The sequence below is a fragment of the Schistocerca americana genome, chromosome 3, assembly GCF_021461395.2.
Source record: "Schistocerca americana isolate TAMUIC-IGC-003095 chromosome 3, iqSchAmer2.1, whole genome shotgun sequence".
Classification (NCBI taxonomy): domain Eukaryota; kingdom Metazoa; phylum Arthropoda; class Insecta; order Orthoptera; family Acrididae; genus Schistocerca; species Schistocerca americana.
The window spans coordinates 225,550,117-225,570,720 of NC_060121.1; the positions used below are offsets into that span (position 1 = coordinate 225,550,117).

The following is a 20,604-nucleotide window of genomic DNA, read 5'->3' on the forward strand; positions in this document are numbered from 1 at the left end:
ACATATCTGTATTCCCTTTTGCCTGTTTCATTAGCTGGCTTTCCGTATTTTCTCCTCTCATCAATTAAATTCAGTATCTCCTGTGTTATCTAAGATTTTTAGTATGCCTCATCATTTTGCCTATTTGATCATCTTCTGCCTTCACCATTTCATCTACAGTCTTTCTTTCTGCTGATTCGGTCAAATGTTGCAATATGCTCCCTCTGCAACTCTCAATAATCTCAGGCTCTTTCAATATAATCAGGTTCCATCTTCTTAATTTCCTATTTTTTTGTAATTTATCGCATTTTAATCTACAGTAAGTGACCAATAAATTGTGGTCCAAGTCCATATCTGCCCCTGCAAAAAATGTCTTGCAGTTTAAAATCTGGTTTTGAAAACTCTGATTTGCCATTATGTAATCAGTCTGAAACCTTCCAGTGTCCCCATGTCTCTTCTACGTATACAACCTTCTTACATGAGTCTTAATCCAGGTGTTGAAGATGATTAAATTATACTCCGTGCAAAATTCTCCCTCCTCACAATCCATATTCCCCTACTTTTCCTTCTCTTCCTTTTCCTACTATCTCTTCATCCTACGCTTATACTGTGCTGTTCATAGTAGCTTACCTGCAGTTTTGCCTTTTTTTTTTAATTATTTATTTTTTTATTTTTTTTATTATTACTAGACCTACTCCTGCATTACCCCTTTATGATTTTGTATTTATGACCCTGGGCTAACACAACCAAAAGTCGTGTTCTTCCTGTCACTACATTTAACTAATTCCCTCTAGATCAAAATTTGGCCTATTTATTTCCCTTGGTAGATCCCCATGAACCATGGACCTTGCCGTTGGTGGAGAGGCTAGCGTGCCTCAGTGATACAGATGGCCGTGCCGAAGGTGCAACCACAATGGAGGGATATTTGTTGAGAGGTCAGATAAACGTATGGTTCACGAAGAGGGGCAGCAGCCTTTTCAGTAGTTGCAGGCGCAACAGTCTGGATGATTGACTGACCTGGCCTTGCAACATTAACCAAAACGGCCTTGCTGTGCTGGTACTGCGAACGGCTGAAAGCAAGGGGAAACTACGGCCGTAATTTTTCCCGAGGGCATTCAGCTTTACTGTATGGATAAATGATGATGGCGTCCTCTTGGGTAAAATAGTCACCCATTCGGATATCCGGGGGGGGGGGGGGGGGGGGCTACTCAACAGGACGTCGTTATCAGGAAAAAGAAAACTGGCGTTCTACGGATCGGAGCGTGGAATGTCAGATCCTTTAACCGGGCAGGTAGATTAGAAAATTAAAAAAGGGAAATGGATAGGTTAAAGTTACATATAGTGGGAATTAGTGAAGTTCAGTGGCAGGAGGAACAAGACTTTTGGTCAGGTGAATGCAGGGTTATAAACACAAAATCAAATAGGGGAAATGCAGGAGTAGGTTTAATAATGAATAAAAAAATATGAGTGCGGGTAAGCTACTACAAAAAGCATAGTGAACGCATTATTGTGGCCAAAATAGACACGAAGCCCACGCCTACTACAGTAGTACAAGTTTATATGCCAACTAGCTCTGCAGATGATGAAGAAATTGAAGAAATGTATGATGAGACAAAAGAAATTATTCAGGTAGTGAAGGGAGACGAAAATTTAATAGTCATGGGTGACTGGAATTCGAGAGTAGGAAAAGGGAGAGAAGGAAACATAGTAGGTGAATATGGATTGGGGCTAAGAAATGGAAGAGGAAGCCGCCTTGTAGAGTTTTGCACACAGCATAACTTAATCATAGCTAACACTTAGTTCAAGAATCATGAAAGAAGGTTGTATACATGGAAGAATCCTAGAGATACTAGAAGGTACCAGATAGATTATATAATGGTAAGACAGAGATTTAGGAACCAGGTTTTAAATTGTAAGACATTTCCAGGAGCAGATGTGGACTCTGACCACAATCTATTGGTTATGAACTGTAGACTGAAACTGAAGAAACTGCAAAAAGGTGGGAATTTAAGGAGATAGGATCTGGATAAACTGAAAGAACCAGAGGTTGTACAGAGTTTCAGGGAGAGCATAAGGGATGAACAATTGACAGGAATGGGGGAAAGAAGTACAGTAGAAGAAGAATGGGTAACTCTGAGGGATTAAGTAGTGAAGGCAGCAGAGGATCAAGTCGGTAAAAAGACGAGGGCTAGTAGAACTCCTTGGGTGACAGAAGAAATATTGAACTTAATTGATGAAAGGAGAAAATATAAAAATGCAGAGAATTAAGCAGGCAAAAAGGAATACAGACGTCTCAAAAATGAGATTGACAAGAAGTGCAAAATGGCTAAGCAGGGATGGCTAAAGGACAAATGTAAGGATGTAGAGAATTATCTCACTAGGGGTAAGATAGATACTGCCCACAGGAAAATTAAAGAGACCTTTGGAGAAAAGAGAACCACTTGTATGAATATCAAGAGCTCAGATGGAAACCCAGTTCTAAACAAAGAAGGGAAAGCAGAAAGGTGGAAGGAGTATATAGAGGGTCTATACAAGGCCGATGTACTTGAGGGCAATGTTATAGAAGTGGTAAAGGATGTAGATGAAGATGAAATGGGAGATATGATACTGTGTGAAGAGTTTGATGGAGCACTGAAAGACCTGAGTCGAAACAAGGCCCCGGCAGTAGACAACATTAGATTAGAACTACCGACAGCCTTGGGAGAGCCAGTCCTGACAAAACTCTACCATCTGGTGAGCAAAATGTATGAGACAGGCAAAATACTCTCAGACTTCAAGAAGAATATAATAATTCCAATCCCAAAGAAAGCAGGCGTTCACAGATGTGAAAATTACCGAACTATCAGTTTAATAAGTCACGGCTGCAAAATACTAATGCGAATTCTTTACAGACAATTGGAAAAACTTGTTGAAGCCCACCTCATGGAAGATCAATTTGGATTCCGTAGAAATATGGGAACACGTGAGGCAATACTGACCCTACGACTTATTTTAGAAGCTAGATTAAGAAAAGGCAAAACTACATTTCTAGCATTTGTAGACTTAGAGAAAGCTTTTGACAATATTGACTGGAATACTCTCTTTCAAATTCTAAAGGTGGCAGGGGTAAAATACAGGGAGCAAAAGGCTATTTACAATTTGTACAGAAACCAGATGGCAGTTATAAGAGTTGAGGGGCATGAAAGGGAAGCAGTGGTTGGGAAGGGAGTGAGACAGGGTTGTAGCCTCTCCCCGATGTTATTCAATCTGTATATTGAGCAAGCACTAAAGGAAACAAAAGAAAAATTTGGAGTAGGTATTAAAATCCATGGAGAAGAAATAAAAAATTTGAGGTTTGCCGACGACATTGTAATTCTATCAGAGACAGCAAAGGACTTGGAAGAGCAGTTGAACGGAATGGACAATGTCTTGAAAGGAGGATATAAGATGAACATCAACAAAAGCAAAACGAGGATAATGGAATGTAGTCGAATTAAGTCGGGTGATGCTGAGGGAATTAGATTAGGAAATGAGACACTTGAAGTGATAAAGGAGTTTTGCTATTTGGGGAGCAAAATAACATGATGGTTGAAGTAGAGAGGATATAAAATGTAGACTGGCAATGGCAAGGAAAGTGTTTCTGAAGAAGAGAAATTTGTTAACATCGAGTATTGATTTAAGTGTCAGGAAGTCGTTTCTGAAAGTATTTGTATGGAGTGTAGCCATGTATGGAAGTGAAACATGGACGATAAATAGTTTGGACAAGAAGAGAACAGAAGCTTTCGAAATGTGGTGCTACAGAAGAATGCTGAAGATTAGATGGGTAGATCACATAGCTAATGATGAAGTATTGAATAGAATTGGAGAGAAGAGGAGTATGTGGCACAACTTGACAAAAAGAAGGGACCGGTTAGTAGGACATGTTCTGAGGCATCAAGGGATCACAAATTTAGCATTGGAGGGCAGCGTGGAGGGTAAAAATCGTAGAGGGAGACCAAGAGATGAATACACTTCGCAGATTCAGAAGGATGTGGGTTGCAGTAAGTACTGGGAGATGAAGAAGCTTGCACAGGATAGGGTAACATGGAGAGCTGCATCAAACCAGTCTCAGGACTGAAGACCACAACAACAACAACAACAACAACAACAACAACAACTTTCTAACTTCCCTATACAATTAAGGACGCTAACATTCCACACTCATTCCACACTCCAACTGGAAGAATGGCAGTTTTGGTTTTCTGATGATGATATCCTCGTGACTAGTCCCTGCCTGGAGATCCAATGGGGGATTATTTTATCACTGGAATATTTTGCCCAAGAGGATGCCATCATCATTTAACCATACCGAAGAGCTGCATATCCTTGGAAAAAATAACAACTGTAGTTTTCCCTTATTTGCAGCCATTTGTAGTACCAACACATCAAAGCCATGTTGGCTAATGTTACTAGGCTGGATAATTCAGTCATCCAGACTGTTGCCCCTGCAACTACTGAAAAGGCTGCTGCCCCTCTTCAGGAACCATGTGTTTGTGTGGCCCCCTTACAGATACCCCTCCACTGTGAGTGCACCTTTGGTACAATACCTGTAACATTAAGGCACTCAAGTCACCCCCACCTCAGCAAGGTCCAAAGGTCTATGGTTCATGGGGGAAGGGGTGAAGCTGTTCAGTACTACAGGTAAAAGACTACATTGATTTTCATGCATCATAAATCCAAATTCAATAAAGAGCAAATCAATGTGAGGAAAGATTAGTATTTCTGATGTATAGGATAAGACACTATTGTAAGATATCTGTACTGTAATAATATTTTTCCATGCTTTTAGATAAATAAGCTAACTGATTGACATCTGTAAATGGTGCTTCATACTTTAATTGTGGCACTGCTATATGAAAGCCCACTTAAAATCTCTTAATGACAATGTAACATTTATATTTTTAAATAATATTTCTTTTATTTAATTTTATCCATTGCTGCCATTGTTTCTTCCATTACTGTATTACTCTTATAAAATAAAAGAGCAACTGCCTTCAGTCACAAACTGTGATTGTATTTAAATGCACGATACATTCTGAACCATGGACTCACCTTCAGGTTCTTTGACAGTCCACATCAATTTTTTTCCAAATTTAGGTTAACTCTGATCCTTCTAACACTACATTGTTATATTACAAAAGGGCACATTGCAAATTTAAGTTTACACAACCTAATACAAATAGAAAAATAACTTACTGTTTCCAAAAGCAGGTACATGGTTTTTAAGTACAATATGAGTAGACACGTTTATGTACATACATGTACACTTTCTACTCTGCAGCACATTTATAAGCACAAATCAACAAATTTCAGATGTAAAGATCCTACATTTCTACAGATACACAGGTGTTGTTATTTCAAAGAAAGTACAAAACTGTTATATTATTAATTACACATGGATGTCATTTATAAAACAAATATTTGTGAATATGTTAAATGTGACTGTACAATGTGCTACCCAAAATATCTGAGAATTTCACTGAAAAAAAAATCAGAAAACAATACTTACATCCTAATGTCCTCCATCACCTTCAAAGTCCACCTCAGGCATTGTTCCCATTTTTGGAAGCACTCCTGGAAGTCCGCAGGGCAAAGCGTGTTCAACACCCATTGCAATTCCACTTGGATGTCTTCAACTGAGTCAAAACGTTGCCCTTTCAGTGTGATTTTCATCTTTGGGAACAGGTAGAAGTTGGATGGGACTAGGTCTTGTGAATAGGGATGGTGGGGGACCATTGCCAGGTTGTTTTTGGTCAAGAATTCCTTCACAATGAGTGAACTGTGTATTGTCATGGTGCACATAATGCTCTTTCTTTTTCCACACCTTTGGCCATTTGTACTGAACATTTTCCCTCAGTCGCCTCAAAACCTTGCAGTAGAACTGCCCATTGACGGTCTAACCATGTGGAACAAACTCCTTATGCACTATTTCCCAAATACAAAAGAAGAAGAAGAAGAAGAAGAAGATGACAACGATAATGATGATGAAGAAGATGATGATCAGCATTGTTTTTTATGTTGCTGCAAACTTGTCAAACTTCTTTTAGCAGAAGATGGTGTTTTCTACTGTGATGATCACCGGTTTGTTTCAGGGTCATACCAATAGATCCTAGATTCATCACCTGTTATGACTCTGGGTAATGAATCTCCGGAACTCTTTGTTGCAGCTCAGTGCACGTCTGAATCGTGAGGTTTTGTTGGTCGGTGCTGAAAAAGTAAGGGACAAACTTCTCTGTAATTCGTCTCTTGTTCAGTTCATCAACTAGAATTTGTTGATATGCAATGTACGGCAGCCCAAGTCTGTTACAAACATCTTGAATTGTCTGCTTTTGGTCTTCATGAATCAAATAACACACTTTAGTGATTGTTTCCAGTGTTGCGCATGTTGATGGTTGACCAGAATGTTTTTCATCTTCCATAGATTCTTGGCCTTGCTTCCAATGGTTTTCAGCTGCAGTTTTATTCAAGTTGAAACAGAATTTGATGCAAATCCACTGCTCCTTCACATTATGCATTTCACAACTCACAGAAGCACTTGAACACATCCTGACATGCACTACTAAACTCATAATTGCATAAGCCAAAGACAGTGCAACTTTGTGCCACAGTGCTAAGGCATGTACCTCAAGACATCTAGCTTCAGAATGTTGCACTGCTTTTGGTTTGATCGGTACAATGAAATTCTCGGATATTTCTGGTACCACCCAGCATATTATCAAATTGCATTATTAAATATTTGTTCCTTCAAGGCAAATAAACTTTTAAAATTGCTGAAAAGACTATAGCTTCTAAGTTCCATTTGTTCATTCAACATGTTTTCAGAAATTCTCTCTTTTTATAGAATTATTTCAAGTTGTTCTAGAAGATCAAGATTTTCACCATGGTTTCCAGTTTTGACACATCCACAATAGCTAACAACATGTACCTTAACAGACACAGACTCCACAACAGCCTAACTATCCTCCCCACAGAAAACCAAGGTAAAAACCTTGATCTACTAGAACAATTAGGAAATGTGTTAAATGAAAAATTTTCTGAAAACATGTTGAATGAACAAACAGAATTTGGCAGCCACAGTTTTGTTGGTAATTTTAAAAGTTTAATTTCCTAAAGAAACACATATTTAATAGTGCAACCATTTGATAACACACAATCACATTTGAAATATTCACAAATATTTGTTTTATAAATGAAATCTATGTATATTTAATAATATAAAAGCTTTGTATCTACTTTGAAATAATAACAACTCTGTACCTACAAAAATGTAGCATTTTTGCATTTGACATTAATTGACTTGTGTTTACAAATCTGCTATAGAATGGACGGCATATACATGTACATAATCGCATCTGATATTACTGCACTTCAAAACCATCTATCCACTCCTTGAAACAGTAAGTAATTTTTTTTATTTATCTTAGTTTTGTAATTCACAATGTACCACTTTGTAATACACCAATGTATTCCTACCATGACCAGACATAACCAAAATTTGAAAAAAGTTGATGTAGACTGTCAAAACACCTGAAAATGACCTCCCTGGGCTCAAAATGCATTGTACATTGAAATAAAATCATGATTTGTGATTGAAGGTGATTGTTCTTTATTTTACAATGATATTCATTTATATTTTTGTTGAACAATGTTAACTGTTACGTCACAAAATCAGTTATTAGTCTATTACCAAAAAACTAAATGAGATACTGCCAAATTGAAGATACCAATTTATTTAGCAGGAAAGTGTGAATTCAATTATACTTACATAGATTCATTGTACTTTTTAATTTCTAAAAATGAAAAATATAATATGTATTATAGTTTGACAGTTGTGATCAGTTAAGAATGAAGGGGTAACCTTAAAGTATTTAAATGTCCCTAAGTGGCAGTTTTAGAAATTTCACTTCCACACGGTAAGTATTGGCCAATAATTCTGTCTACTTAAAATCGATCAGTTTGGTCAATTCAGTATTCCTACAATACAAAAAGATAATACTTTACATGGTTCAGCAAAGTATACCAATGTAGATCAGCGTTAGGGGTATAACACTTTTTCATTAAGCGGTGAATGATTTAGAATAAAATGAGGTATTCCTAATGAACACAGTGAATTCTTTCTATTTCATTTATTTGGTAAAGTCAATGCTTGCAATTACATCCAAAAAGTAGTATAGCAAAGATATATTAACACAGGATCTGTTTTATCATTAATAAGCCTAAATTTATAGCCTTATAGTGACCCTGAATTCTGAATTCATTCATTGACATCACAATGCACTGTACTGGATTCTCAGAAAATATGATTTGGGCTTTGGTACAGATCTAGCTGTTATGAAAATCTAATTCAAAACATAGTGTCTGTTTTAGGATAACATACATAAAATAGTTAAAAATGTGTTCAAATGAAAGGTTTTCAGGTTTTGTTACCTTATTTCTATACATGCACATTTCTGCAAATTTTTAATACAAAAGCACTTTTTAAAAATTATTTTCCTTAAGCACAGGTTTCATATTTAATTAATCACCAAGCATCTCAGCAGTAGACTAAATAAAAGTATGAAGGTATGCCTAGCAGGAAGAATTTGGAATAAACAAGAAATTATTGTTTTATTTCCATGTACACTCTCATTACTTTGTAGTATTCACTTGAGCATCAGATAAACTAGTAAACACTGCAGAGTGATGGAGAGAAGTAAATACAAACAATTGGCTACAGTGTTTCAGAAAATAGGTGGCTTCAGTATCTCATCACTAGGCAATACTAACAAGAATGCATCACAAATATGAAAAACATTTAATTATGTTTCAGGGAAATAAACTCAACAATACTGGATATAAGTAAATACGAAAACCTGCAACTGGTTAACAACTTGTACGTACAAGAGACTGTTCTGCACGAACCAATGATATAAAATGTTATATAAATGTTTCTTCATAAGATTAACAGTAACTTGTCCTGACAATATACAGATGAGGAAAGCAAACTTTTTCTTTTAGAATAAAGGCAAGCTTAGTAATTACTTTATACAATGAAAGTCCAATTTTTAACTGTAATAAAAAAATGGTGGCAGCTGAAATCTGAGTATGCAAGACATAATGCTTAATGAAGAAAAGTATATGCTTAATTTATAAGAATCACTGCCCCACCTCATAATTTAACAGTATAAAGATTGAAATAACATTAACAAGAAATTCTTTTAGCAAGATCACTTCAAAATCAATGAACATCACATCACTTCTCTATTGTTAATTCAGTTACAAATAAATGTAAAATAAAAGAATTGCTGAATGGCTACTAACCTGTGCCAAAGGTTGCACTGTAGTAGGATGAGGATACGGAGGCAATCGAGGATTTCTATATGGCACACTAGGCGGTGGAGGCGAGGCAACGGCTTCAGGCACAGGGCTGTTACGCCCTGTCGCTGTCGCATCACCTGTCAATCCTGCACTGCGGTGGAAACGTGACAGTCTATTAACGACATGGGGAGTAGCATGTGTGCGTGTTCCAACAGGTCCACCATAGGGTGTGATGGGAAAAACGTGAGTTGTGCCACGATGTGTGCTAACTGCCACCCATCGGCTGTCAGTTGCAAAAGCTATGTCTTGTACCTGTGTAATGGAAGCAACACATCCATTGGCTCCAACATTATTCCACATATTAATAATAAATCTATAGTACAGTACTTCCTTGTCTTTTATACTTTTTCATGTATAGATTATGCTCACTCCAATATATTTAATTAAATACTGTATCAGCATGAACACCCAGTACAGTTATCATACAAGAAAATGTCAAAATTAAATGTAGGCAAATTTGCATAATGTGATTCACGTAATGATAAACACAGAAACTAATAGTAAGAGAATAGGAACTGTGGGAAGGCAATGGAGGAAGTATTTGGTGTCATTAACATACCAAGGTAGAATACAAAAAAAATAATACTAAGGACTGATTCATAAGGGTGGAAAGCTTTTCAATGGAAACTCAATTACCAGCTGCAGTCAGACATTCAACTTGTATCTTTGTCAAAGCTTATGGAATGTGTGCGTGCGTGCGTGTAAACGTGCGCGTGCAGATGCAGGTGCAGCAAATAATGCTGGGATTATTTGCCTGAATCTGAGAGGAAATATCGGTTTTGGTATACTTTTCTTTCCACTGGAACTAAATACATCCATTTCAACATATTGATTTCCTTGAACTTTTCTTCTTCTTCTTCTTCTTCTTCTTCTTCTTCAAGAAACAGAGCGCATTAATAGCACAAAGTAACAAGATCTCACAAGCATTCACGATGTCTGATGGTAGCGAACAATTCTGCTTCATGGTCTCCTCCACCACATTTATAGCAACTTGCACAACCATTACAAATGCATGGAGTACGCCCCATAAGTTGACACCAAACAAGGCAATAGTATTTGGAACATATGACCACTCCTTAATCTGGAGGAATCCATCTTGATACATTCCAACAAAACTGGTGAATCAAAAGCTACACTAAATATTGTTTTTTTTTTTTCTTTTTTTCCCAATATCACTATTTTTCTTTTTCATGATATTCCTCATTTCTGTTACACCCTCTGCACATGACTGGTTTTGAAGCTCACTTACATGAACTGAAATAACATCACAGCATACACAGGGATTATAAAAGGGAAGTGAAACTGAAGACAAAATAGTAGAAAGGGAAGGGCAAGTAGATGGAGGTGACATGGGAAATACAATACTGCAAGCAGCAATTGAGAGAGCACTGAAAGACCTAAGTCGAAACACATATGAAACAGATGAAATGCACTCACTCATACTTCAAGAAGACTGTAACAATTCCAATTAAGCAGATCTTAAAGGGTGTGATTATTACTGAACTATCAGTGTATCACTGTAAAATGCTGACACAAATTATTTAGAGAAGAATGACAAAACTGGTACACGCAGCAACAAGGGAGGCAATACTGATCCAAAATCTTACCTTACGTGATGGTTAAAGAAAGGTAAACTTGCATTTGTAGCAACTGTGGATTTTGAGGAAGCTATTAATAATGTTAACTGGATTAAACTCTCCGAAATTCTGAAGGTAACAGGGATAAAATACAGGAGATAAAAGGTTGTTTGCAACTTGCCAGACTGCAGTTATAAGAGCTGGAGCACACGAAAGGGAAATAGTGGTTGAGAAAGGAGTGAGACATGAGACAAGGTTGTAACCTATTCAATCTGTACACTGAGCAAGCAATAAAGGAAACCAAAGAGAAAATTGGGAAGCAAATTAAAGTTCAGGGAGAAGAAATAAAAATTTTCAGCTTTGTCGATGATATTTTAATTCTGTCAGAGTCAACAAAGCAGCGAACAATATGAATAGTCTCTTGAACAGAAATTATAGGATGAACATCACCAAAAGTTAAAACAAGGTCAATAAGCAATTCAGACAAGAAGAGAATAGAAGCTTTTGAAATGTGATGATACAGAGGAATGGTGAAGATTAGTCGGACAGATAGAGAAACTAATGACAAGATACTGAACTAAATTGGGGCAAAAAGAAATTTAAGGCACAGTTTGACTGAAAGAAGATATTGGTTAATAGGACACATACTGAGGCATTAAGGAATTGTCAATATCGTAATGGAGGGGGAGGGATAAAAATTGTAGACTTAGATCAAAGGATGAATATAGCAAGCAGGTTTAAATGGATGTTGGTTGCAGTAATTATTAAGTGATGAAAAGTCTTGGACAGGATAGATTAGTATGGGGACTTGCATCAAACCACTCTTCATATTGAAGATGAAGATGAACAACAACAACAACAACAACAACAAGACAGGATATGCCACCTTTGCTGTGGTTAAGCAAATAGTGTTTTCTTATTTACAAAGACTTTCTGCCAGCTAAGACATTGATGTCTAAATGTGGAGGATACCATTTCCAAGTCTTTTGTTCTTCTGTAGTGAAGTAATAATGTGATTTGGCTCTTTGGATGTTCAATGTCTTCCTCTTTGCAATGATGAAGATGACACCAGCTCATTGAACTACATGCTTTTGTAATAAGCTCCGCCATATAGTATTAGCTGCTATTACAAGGGGCATAAGCATTTGAACATTATTACAGAGAAAGAAACTAACATCAAGTATATTTCACATAGTAACATGAGGGCATGCTTAAAGTTTTGTTAACTTATGTGCTCGAAGTGGTAATAAACTAAGGGGTTAAGGAAATTACTCATTTGTCTTTTATATGGAAACTAATCCATTTGCAAATGTTTATGTTCTCAGATTAATTTGCTACATATCAACAAAAGTATAGCACAACTTTCATCCATATTGCTCTCACCTATGCAAAGATGCTACACAGTGATTTAAGGGGATATATAAGATCTGATAGGCTAGCCATCCAAGATCTCTATGTTGTCTGGGAGTAGGTGTTCATCAGTGACTCACTACATCCATTGGGAATGTTTTTTACAGAATTTGTTGGCTCCATTGGTATTACATGAGCAGCTAGAGAAGTGAGTATCCACCCAGAGAGCCCTTCTTCCCTAGGTAAGTCTCATAAACTGGATTGTGGCAGTTGCAACAGAGGTCACCAGCTACAGATTATTTCATCTCCTCAGCAGTTGTAGACCCCACTGTCATGTGTCACACACCAAGTAAAGGTTTTTCCCCCCCTAACATTCATATCATCCTCATAACCTGCACAATTAAGCTAACAATTCCACTCTGTGTGACACAATGTTCCGCCACCATTCCATATGGTTGAAGGTTGCAGAAAAATGTACTGAGCTTACAGTCTCCTGCTCAGTAACCCCACGTTCAACACATCTGTAACCGACCTTGTTCGGTTAAATTCCTTAACACACTCACCATTAGGGAAGACCCAGGAGACACAAGCAGTTTTTAAAATGCACAGATGCGGTGAAAATTAAACCCAAAAGTTTACAGATAGAAGTGTTAGAAAGCTGGCAAAGATTTGGGAATTCTCTGTGAGTTTTATATCATTATCTAATTCATAACAAACACATTTTATATGAAACTATTCTGGTTTTCTATTTGGTTTGAGAAAAGATTGTTTTGTTTTGCTTCATAATACGAATATGTATGCTCTGCTAACAGAGTCAAACGCTGGTTTCCCTAGAGTGATCCACTGATCTGCTGAGAAATACTTTGTAAATTGCATCATCCATGCTGCATATACAGAATTAATATTTTTGTCGCACATAATTCACTAGGAGTTGAGTCTCTTCTGGTGCCTCCACCCAAACTTAGCTTCATCAATTCGTTACACCCGATGCCATGGTAGTGTTGTATTGTAGTAATTTAGAAACAGAGTAATAGAAGAAGTTAGATGGTGTGTCCACTGCTTTGCTCCAATCTTTCTCACCTAAGAGTGAGAGGAACAATGCTTTTAGTCAATGCCCTGTTGTCAGCATAGGAAAATTACATGTCTTATGAAAATGCCCTGAGGTTTCTTTGCACAGACAAGAAAAAGATTCCCAGATTTCTCATGGATTTCCCACTCAAAAATACACTTTTTCTTTGGTGTAAATACACTTCTTTCCAGATGAAAATACAATGTACCACTAATGAAAGCACATTTTTCCATGTTAAATGACAATACACTTTCCTTCAGAGCTGTAAAACTCACCAGCCAATGACAGCAGATATTCTGGGCACAGGAAGCGGGATGTAATCAGCCAATATTGTTAAGTAGTGCAAACACACAAATAGAAGAAGTTAATGGTTTAAATTAACATACATACAGTGTTGCTACAAGAAATCTAATCTTTCACATACAATATTGGTCACCAAAAATTCTTTTGCTGTTTTTTCTGAGGGTGTAGTTAGGAAGGATCCTAAGCATACAGCATAAATTGCAGCAGCTGAATACTTCTGACAAGCATGCTTATAAATTTCACTGCTGTGTAACACACATTCATGGGTTACCTGGCTGAATATATGTTCTGTCAAGTACTTCAACTTTTCTGTAGAAAAGCCAATTACACATGAAACTGAAAGAACTAAAATACATCTGAAAAACTGAATGTGAAACCTGGTCTTTCTTAGCGAGTGTTACCCTCTTAGGTACATCAGATAGATACATGTGTGCCAGTAAAATTTTAAATAATGGTATAAATGGCTGGTCTTCTGGGCCAGAAATTTTTCTAGGTGGCTGGTCCTCAATGTTAAGTTTTGAATGAAAGATTAACGCTCTGTGATTTAAGGAATTCATCACACATTCTCACACATAACATAATTCATCTTTTGTAAAAGGAAATTTACTTTGAAAATAACACTTCTCAAATCACCATTTGCAAATATTTTCCTGTGACCTATTAGACATGTAAACAGCTGTGACATCACATTCATCGAAACAATAGCCACAAGAAAGATGCATTGCAAGCGGTTTGTTGTTACGTAGTACTGAACAGTCTTTGAAACATTTTGCTATCGGTGGATGCTTGTGTGTTTACTGTGTTTTGTTGTTGTAAATGGCACATTTTCGTTGCAACTTAAGTTTTATTTTGATATTATTCTCTGGGTTCTATTTTACTGCTGTGGTATTGTTCTGTAGTAGAGGGCTACAGAAAAATACTTTGTTAGAGTATCAGTTCTTACTAATCAAAATTACAAAAATTTAACTGAAAATTAAAGCAATGAAAAATTTCTGGGAATCTAAAAATGTCCCAGGTTTATCCTGGATTTCTCTTGGATGAAAAACTCCTGAGTTTTTCCCAGTTTTCCCATTTGTCCCAGAGCGTACACACCCTGTTGCACCATTCAACCAGTGTTTTCACTAAATGCATGTGGACATAAGTGTGTCCAATGCCACTATCAGAAGGAACTCTTTATGGTTTAAACAGGCTGCTACCCACACTAATCAGAAATTTTCCTAATGCCAAATGCCATGGTAATCACCATTTCAAAGACTTTCATACAAAGATGGACTGTATATCTCGGAGTACTGTTGCACATAGCCACTGAGCAAGCAAGACAGTTCAAATAACATTTTTCAAAACTTTTAGAGATTTATTGGAAATTAAATGCATTACATTTTTACCATGACTGACAAGGCAGTCGTCAGAAAGAATAATCTTAAACAGAACATGGGCAAAAGCAACATGCCATGATCAGGGATTGCTGCAACCAATGCCAACAGATAACAAAACAGAGCCACGCACCAATGTGGTTCAATCCTACATACTGTTAACATTAAGAGGGGAGTAATTATATATTAGTTTCATTTTATTATCCACCTTATAACAAACACTTGTATATATTTACTCTTTGATCTTTTGACCTCATTCTGATTTTTTCTGTTTTTAACAAAGATTCTTATTTTGTTTTGCTCCCTAAAATGAATATGTTTGCAGTTAATTTTAAAATTAAAACCATGTTACCTGTACCACAAAATAATATACTGCGATATATGGTGAAGAAGAAAAGTGTACAATATTATTTTACCTTAGCAGTGGTATCCCCACGATGCAAAGTGTAGAGATGGTGTACAGCTGCAAGTGATGATCCACAAGGATGAGGCTGTATTCTAAACAGATGGAAGTCATGGCCACGACGGTCGGCAGTCAGTAGCAGCATACCAGAAGAGTCAAATGCCAAAGCCACAACAGGTTCACTATGAGCAGTAAAATGGGCAACCATGTTCTCCGTAGAACCTTCCTCAGAGTTGCTTCTCTCCCGATCACAGCCTCTCGCTGCTCCCTGTGCCAACAAGATTTCCACAGTGTTTAATGGGTGAATGCAACAATGTAAGTAAGAAGATACAGAAAAGATATGTGTTAGAAAAATATAAAAAAAGCTTGATTAGATCATATAATTTTTTATGTCTTTGAGGGATTAGACATGCCTGAAGGGGATATTTCATACAAGAAAAGCAATAGAAATGAAGCTTAAAACTGTGTACTAGACCGGGACTCGAACCCAGAACCTTGCCTTTTGTGGGCAATGTTCTTACCAAACGGGCCAGCCAGGCACAGCTCACAACCAGTAATCACAGCTTGGAATGCGCACCTCTGCTACAGACGCTATTTTGAAGGCTACATATAGCATTGCCACCAATGAAAAGTTCATGAAATTACATGGATTGAAGCAGGAAGATTTCACAATGCCCCACAACAAATGCCACATTTTTTCAACTGAAACTGGCCAAGAAAAAACGTATTGCATTACTTATTGAAAGCCCCTCATATTTCAGTCTTCAGAAACTGAAAGAATCAACTTGAATACTGCAGTACACTCCAATAAATCAACATTTACTTTAACAAGTGTATTAAAAACCAAACTGTTTTGAACCTGTATATCAATTATTGTGACAATTCCTGGCTGGAGACCACTCTCAACAGTAGTAGAGGAAGGTGCAGTTAGGACGCCGACAGCACCTGCCCCACCGCGTTGTTGTGCACTCAGGCTGCTGGCGACAGTTTCTCCCAAGCCACGTAAGCCTTTGCCTAAAGATTTTGCTGCATGAAGAACAGCAGCAGTGTAGGACTGTACACCGTCACCCTCACTGCCGCCAGAAGATCGACGTGCAGGTAACAGGCGTCGAGAAGCATATGCCAGCCAACGGGGGCCCAGTGCCACTGGATTTGGATTAGGACCAGGACACGGGTAGCATGTAGTGACAGTCAGCCGATCCTCAAGTGTGGCTGCATCAAACACAGCCACACGTTCTGGAAATGTAACAACCACAGACCGTCGATTTGCTAGAACATCACTCACTGGATTTTTGAATTTGATACTTTTAACCTGCAACAGAAACACAATGAAATAAAAATAATTACTCCAGTGCATAATATATTCGTTACAAAACACAAAAGAAACAAAACATCATATAAATTCATATGAAAACTTATTTTGATTATAAAGTAATTTAAAGCAACAAACTTACTTTCACTAAGACAATAATTTTGCCTATCGGTACATACAGAAAACAGAAATCATGGCTTTCAAATGTGATAAAGAACATCAAAATATTCTTTTTGCAGTCCGTAATAAATGAACCATAGACCTTGCCGTTGCTGGGGAGGCTTGCGTGCCTCAGCGATACAGATAGCCGTACCTTAGGTGCAACCATAACGGAGGGGTATTTGTTGAGAGGCCAGACAAACGTATGGTTCCTGAAGAGGGGCAGCAGCCTTTTTAGTAGTTGCAGGGGCAACAGTCTGGATGATTGACTGATCTGGCCTTGTAACACTAAACAAAACGGCCTTGCTGTGCTGGTACTGTGAACGGCTGAAAGCAAGGGGAAACTACGGCCGTAATTTTTCCCGAGGGCATGCAGCTTTACTGTATGGATAAATGATGATGGCGTCCTCTTGGGTAAAATATTCCAGAGGTAAAATAGTCCCCCATTCGGATCTCCGGGCGGGGACTACTCAGGAGGAAGTCGTTATCAGGAGAAAGAAATCTGGCGTTCTACGGATCGGAGCGTGGAATGTCAGATCCCTTAATCGGCCAGGTAGGTTAGAAAATTAAAAAAGGGAAATGGATAGGTTAAAGTTAGATATAGTGGGAATTAGTGAAGTCCAGTGGCAGGAGGAACAAGACTTCTGGTCAGGTGAATACAGGGTTGTTGTTGTTGTTGTTGTGATCTTCAGTCCTGAGACTGGTTTGATGCAGCTCTCCATGCTAACCTATCCTGTGCAAGCTCCTTCATCTCCCAGTACCTACTGCAACCTACATCCTTCTGAATCTGCGAAGTGTATTCATCTCTTGGCCTCCCTCTAAGATTTTTACCCTCCACGCTGCCCTCCAATGCTGAATTTGTGATCCCTTGATGCCTCAGGACATGTCCTACCAACAGATCCATTCTTCTAGCCAAGTTGTGCCACAAACTTCTCTTCTCCCCAATCCTATTCAATACCTCCTAATTAGTTACGTGATCTACCCACCTAATCTTCAACATTCTTCTGTAGCACCACATTTCGAAGGCTTCTATTCTCTTCTTGTCCAAACTATTTATTGTCCATGTTTGACTTCCATACATGGCTACACTCCATACAAATACTTTCATGAACAACTTCCTGACACTTAAATCTATACTCGATATTAAAAGATTCCTCTTCTTCAGAAACGCTTTCCTTGCCATTGCCAGTCTACATTTTATATCCTCTCTACTTCGATCATCATCAGTTATTTTGCTCCCCAAATAGCAAAACTCCTTTACTACTTTAAATGTCTCATTTCCTAATCTAATTCCCTCAGCATCACCCGACTTAATTCGACTACATTCCATTATCCTCATTTTACTTCTGTTGATGTTCATCTTATATCCTCATTTCAAGACACTGTCCAATCTGTTCAACTGGTTTTCCAAGTCCTTTGTTGTCTCTGACAGAATTACAATGTCATCGACGAACCTCAAAGTTTTTATTTCTTCTCCATGGATTTTAATACCTACTCTGAATTTTTCTTTGGTTTCCTTTACTGCTTGCTCAATATACAGATTGAATAACATCGGGGAGAGGCTACAACCCTGTCTCACTCCCTTCCAAACCACTACTTCCCTTTCATGCCCCTCAACTCTTATAACTGCCATCTGGTTTCTGTACAAATTGTAAATAGCCTTTTGCTCCCTGTATTTTACCCCTGCCACCTTTAGAATTTGAAAGAGAGTATTCCAGTCAACATTGTCAAAAGCTTTCTCTAAGTCTAAAAATGCTAGAAACGTAGGTTTGCCTTACCTTAATCTTTCTTCTAAGATAAGTCATAAGATCAGTATTGCCTCACGTGTTCCAACATTTCTACGAAATCCAAACTGATCGTCCCCCAGGTCGGCTTCTACCAGTTTTTCCATTCGGCTGTAAATAATTTGCATTAGTATTTTGCAGCTGCGGCTTATTAAACTGATAGTTCGGTAATTTTCACATCTGTGAACACCTGCTTTCTTTGGGATTGGAATTGTTATATTCTTCTTGAAGTCTGAGGGTATTTCGCCTGTCTCTTACATCTTGCTCACCAAATGGTAGAGTTTTGTCAGGACTGGCTCTCCCAAGGCCGTCAGTAGTTCTAATGGAATGTTGTCTACTCTCGGGGCCTTGTTTTGACTCAGGTCTTTCAGTGCTCTGTCAAACTCTTCACGCAGTATCTTATCTCCCATTTCATCTTCATCTACATCCTCTTCCATTTCCATAATATTGTCCTCAAGTACAGCGGCCTTGTATAAACCCTCTATATACTCCTTCCACCTTCCTGCTTTCCCTTCTTTGCTTAGAACTGGGTTTCCATCTGAGCGCTTGATATTCATACAAGTGGTTCTCTTTTCTCCAAAGGTCTCTTTAATTTTCCTGTGGGCAGTATCTATCTTACCCCTAGTGAGATAATTCTCTACATCCTTACATTTGTCCTCTAGCTATTCCTGCTTAGCCATTTTGCACTTCTTGTCAATCTCATTTTTGAGACGTCTGTATTCCTTTTTGCCTGCTTCATTTTCTGCATTTTTATATTTTCTCCTTTCATCAATTAAGTTCAATATTTCTTCTGTCACCCAAGGAGTTCTACTAGCCCTCGTCTTTTTACCTACTTGATCCTCTGCTGCCTTCACTACTTCATCCCTCAGAGCTACCCATTCGTCTTCTACTGTATTTCTTTCCCCCATTCCTGTCAATTGTTCCCTTATGCTGTCCCTGAAACTCTGTACAACCTATGGTTTAGTCAGTTTAGAATACAGGGTTAAAAATACAAAATCGAATAGGTGTAATGTAGGAGTAGGTTTAATAATGAATAGGAAAATAGGAATGCGGGTAAGCTACTACAAACAGCATAGTGAACGCATTATTGTGGCCAAAATAGACACGAAGCCCACGCCTACTACAGTAGTACAAGTTTATATGCCAACTAGCTCTGCAGATGCTGAAGAAATTGAAGAAATGTATGATGAGATAAAAGAAATTATTCAGATAGTGAAGGGAGACGAAAATTTAATAGTCATGGGTGACTGGAATTCGACAGTAGGAAAAGGGAGAGAAGGAAACATAGTAGGTGAATATGGATTGGGGCTAAGAAATTAAAGAGGAAGCCGCCTGGTAGAATTTTGCGCAGAGCATAACTTAATCATAGCTAACACTTGGTTCAAGAATCATGAAAGATGGTTGTATACATGGAAAAACCCTGGAGATACTAAAAGGTATGAGATAGATTATATAATGGTAAGACTGAGATTTAGGAACCAGGTTTTAAATTGTAAGACATTTCCAGGGATAGATGTGGACTCTGACCACAATCTATTGGTTATGAACTGTAGATTAAAACTGAAGAAACTGCAAAAAGGTGGTAATTTAAGTAAATGGGAACTGGATAAACTGACTAAACCAGAGGTTGTACAGAGTTTCAGGGAGAGCATAAGGGAACAATTGACAGGAATGGGGGAAAGAAGTACTGTAGAAAAAGAATGGGTAGCTCTGAGGGATGAAAGAGTGAAGGCAGCAGAGGATCAAGTAGGTAAAAAGACGAGGGCTAGTAGAACTCCTTGGGTGACAGAAGAAATATTGAACTTAATTGATGAAAGGAGAAAATATAAAAATGCAGTAAATGAAGCAGGCAAAAAGGAATACAAACATCTCAAAAATGAGATCGACAGGAAGTGCTAAATGGCTAAGCAGGGATGGCTA

General features: G+C 37.8%; 1 protein-coding gene across 2 annotated transcripts in view; it reads right to left on the reverse strand.

Annotated features, from left to right (window-relative positions):
- LOC124605637 (breast carcinoma-amplified sequence 3 homolog) overlaps window positions 1-20,604 on the reverse strand; it is a 119,911-nt gene that overhangs the window by 49,364 nt on the left and 49,943 nt on the right. For both annotated transcript variants that reach the window (XM_047137456.1, XM_047137455.1), the window contains exons 5-7: window positions 16,289-16,741; window positions 15,443-15,697; window positions 9,298-9,606 (exon numbers count right to left, since the gene is read on the reverse strand). In XM_047137456.1, coding sequence (XP_046993412.1) covers window positions 9,298-9,606; window positions 15,443-15,697; window positions 16,289-16,741 — 1,017 coding nt within the window. The remainder of the gene's footprint in view (window positions 1-9,297; window positions 9,607-15,442; window positions 15,698-16,288; window positions 16,742-20,604) is intronic.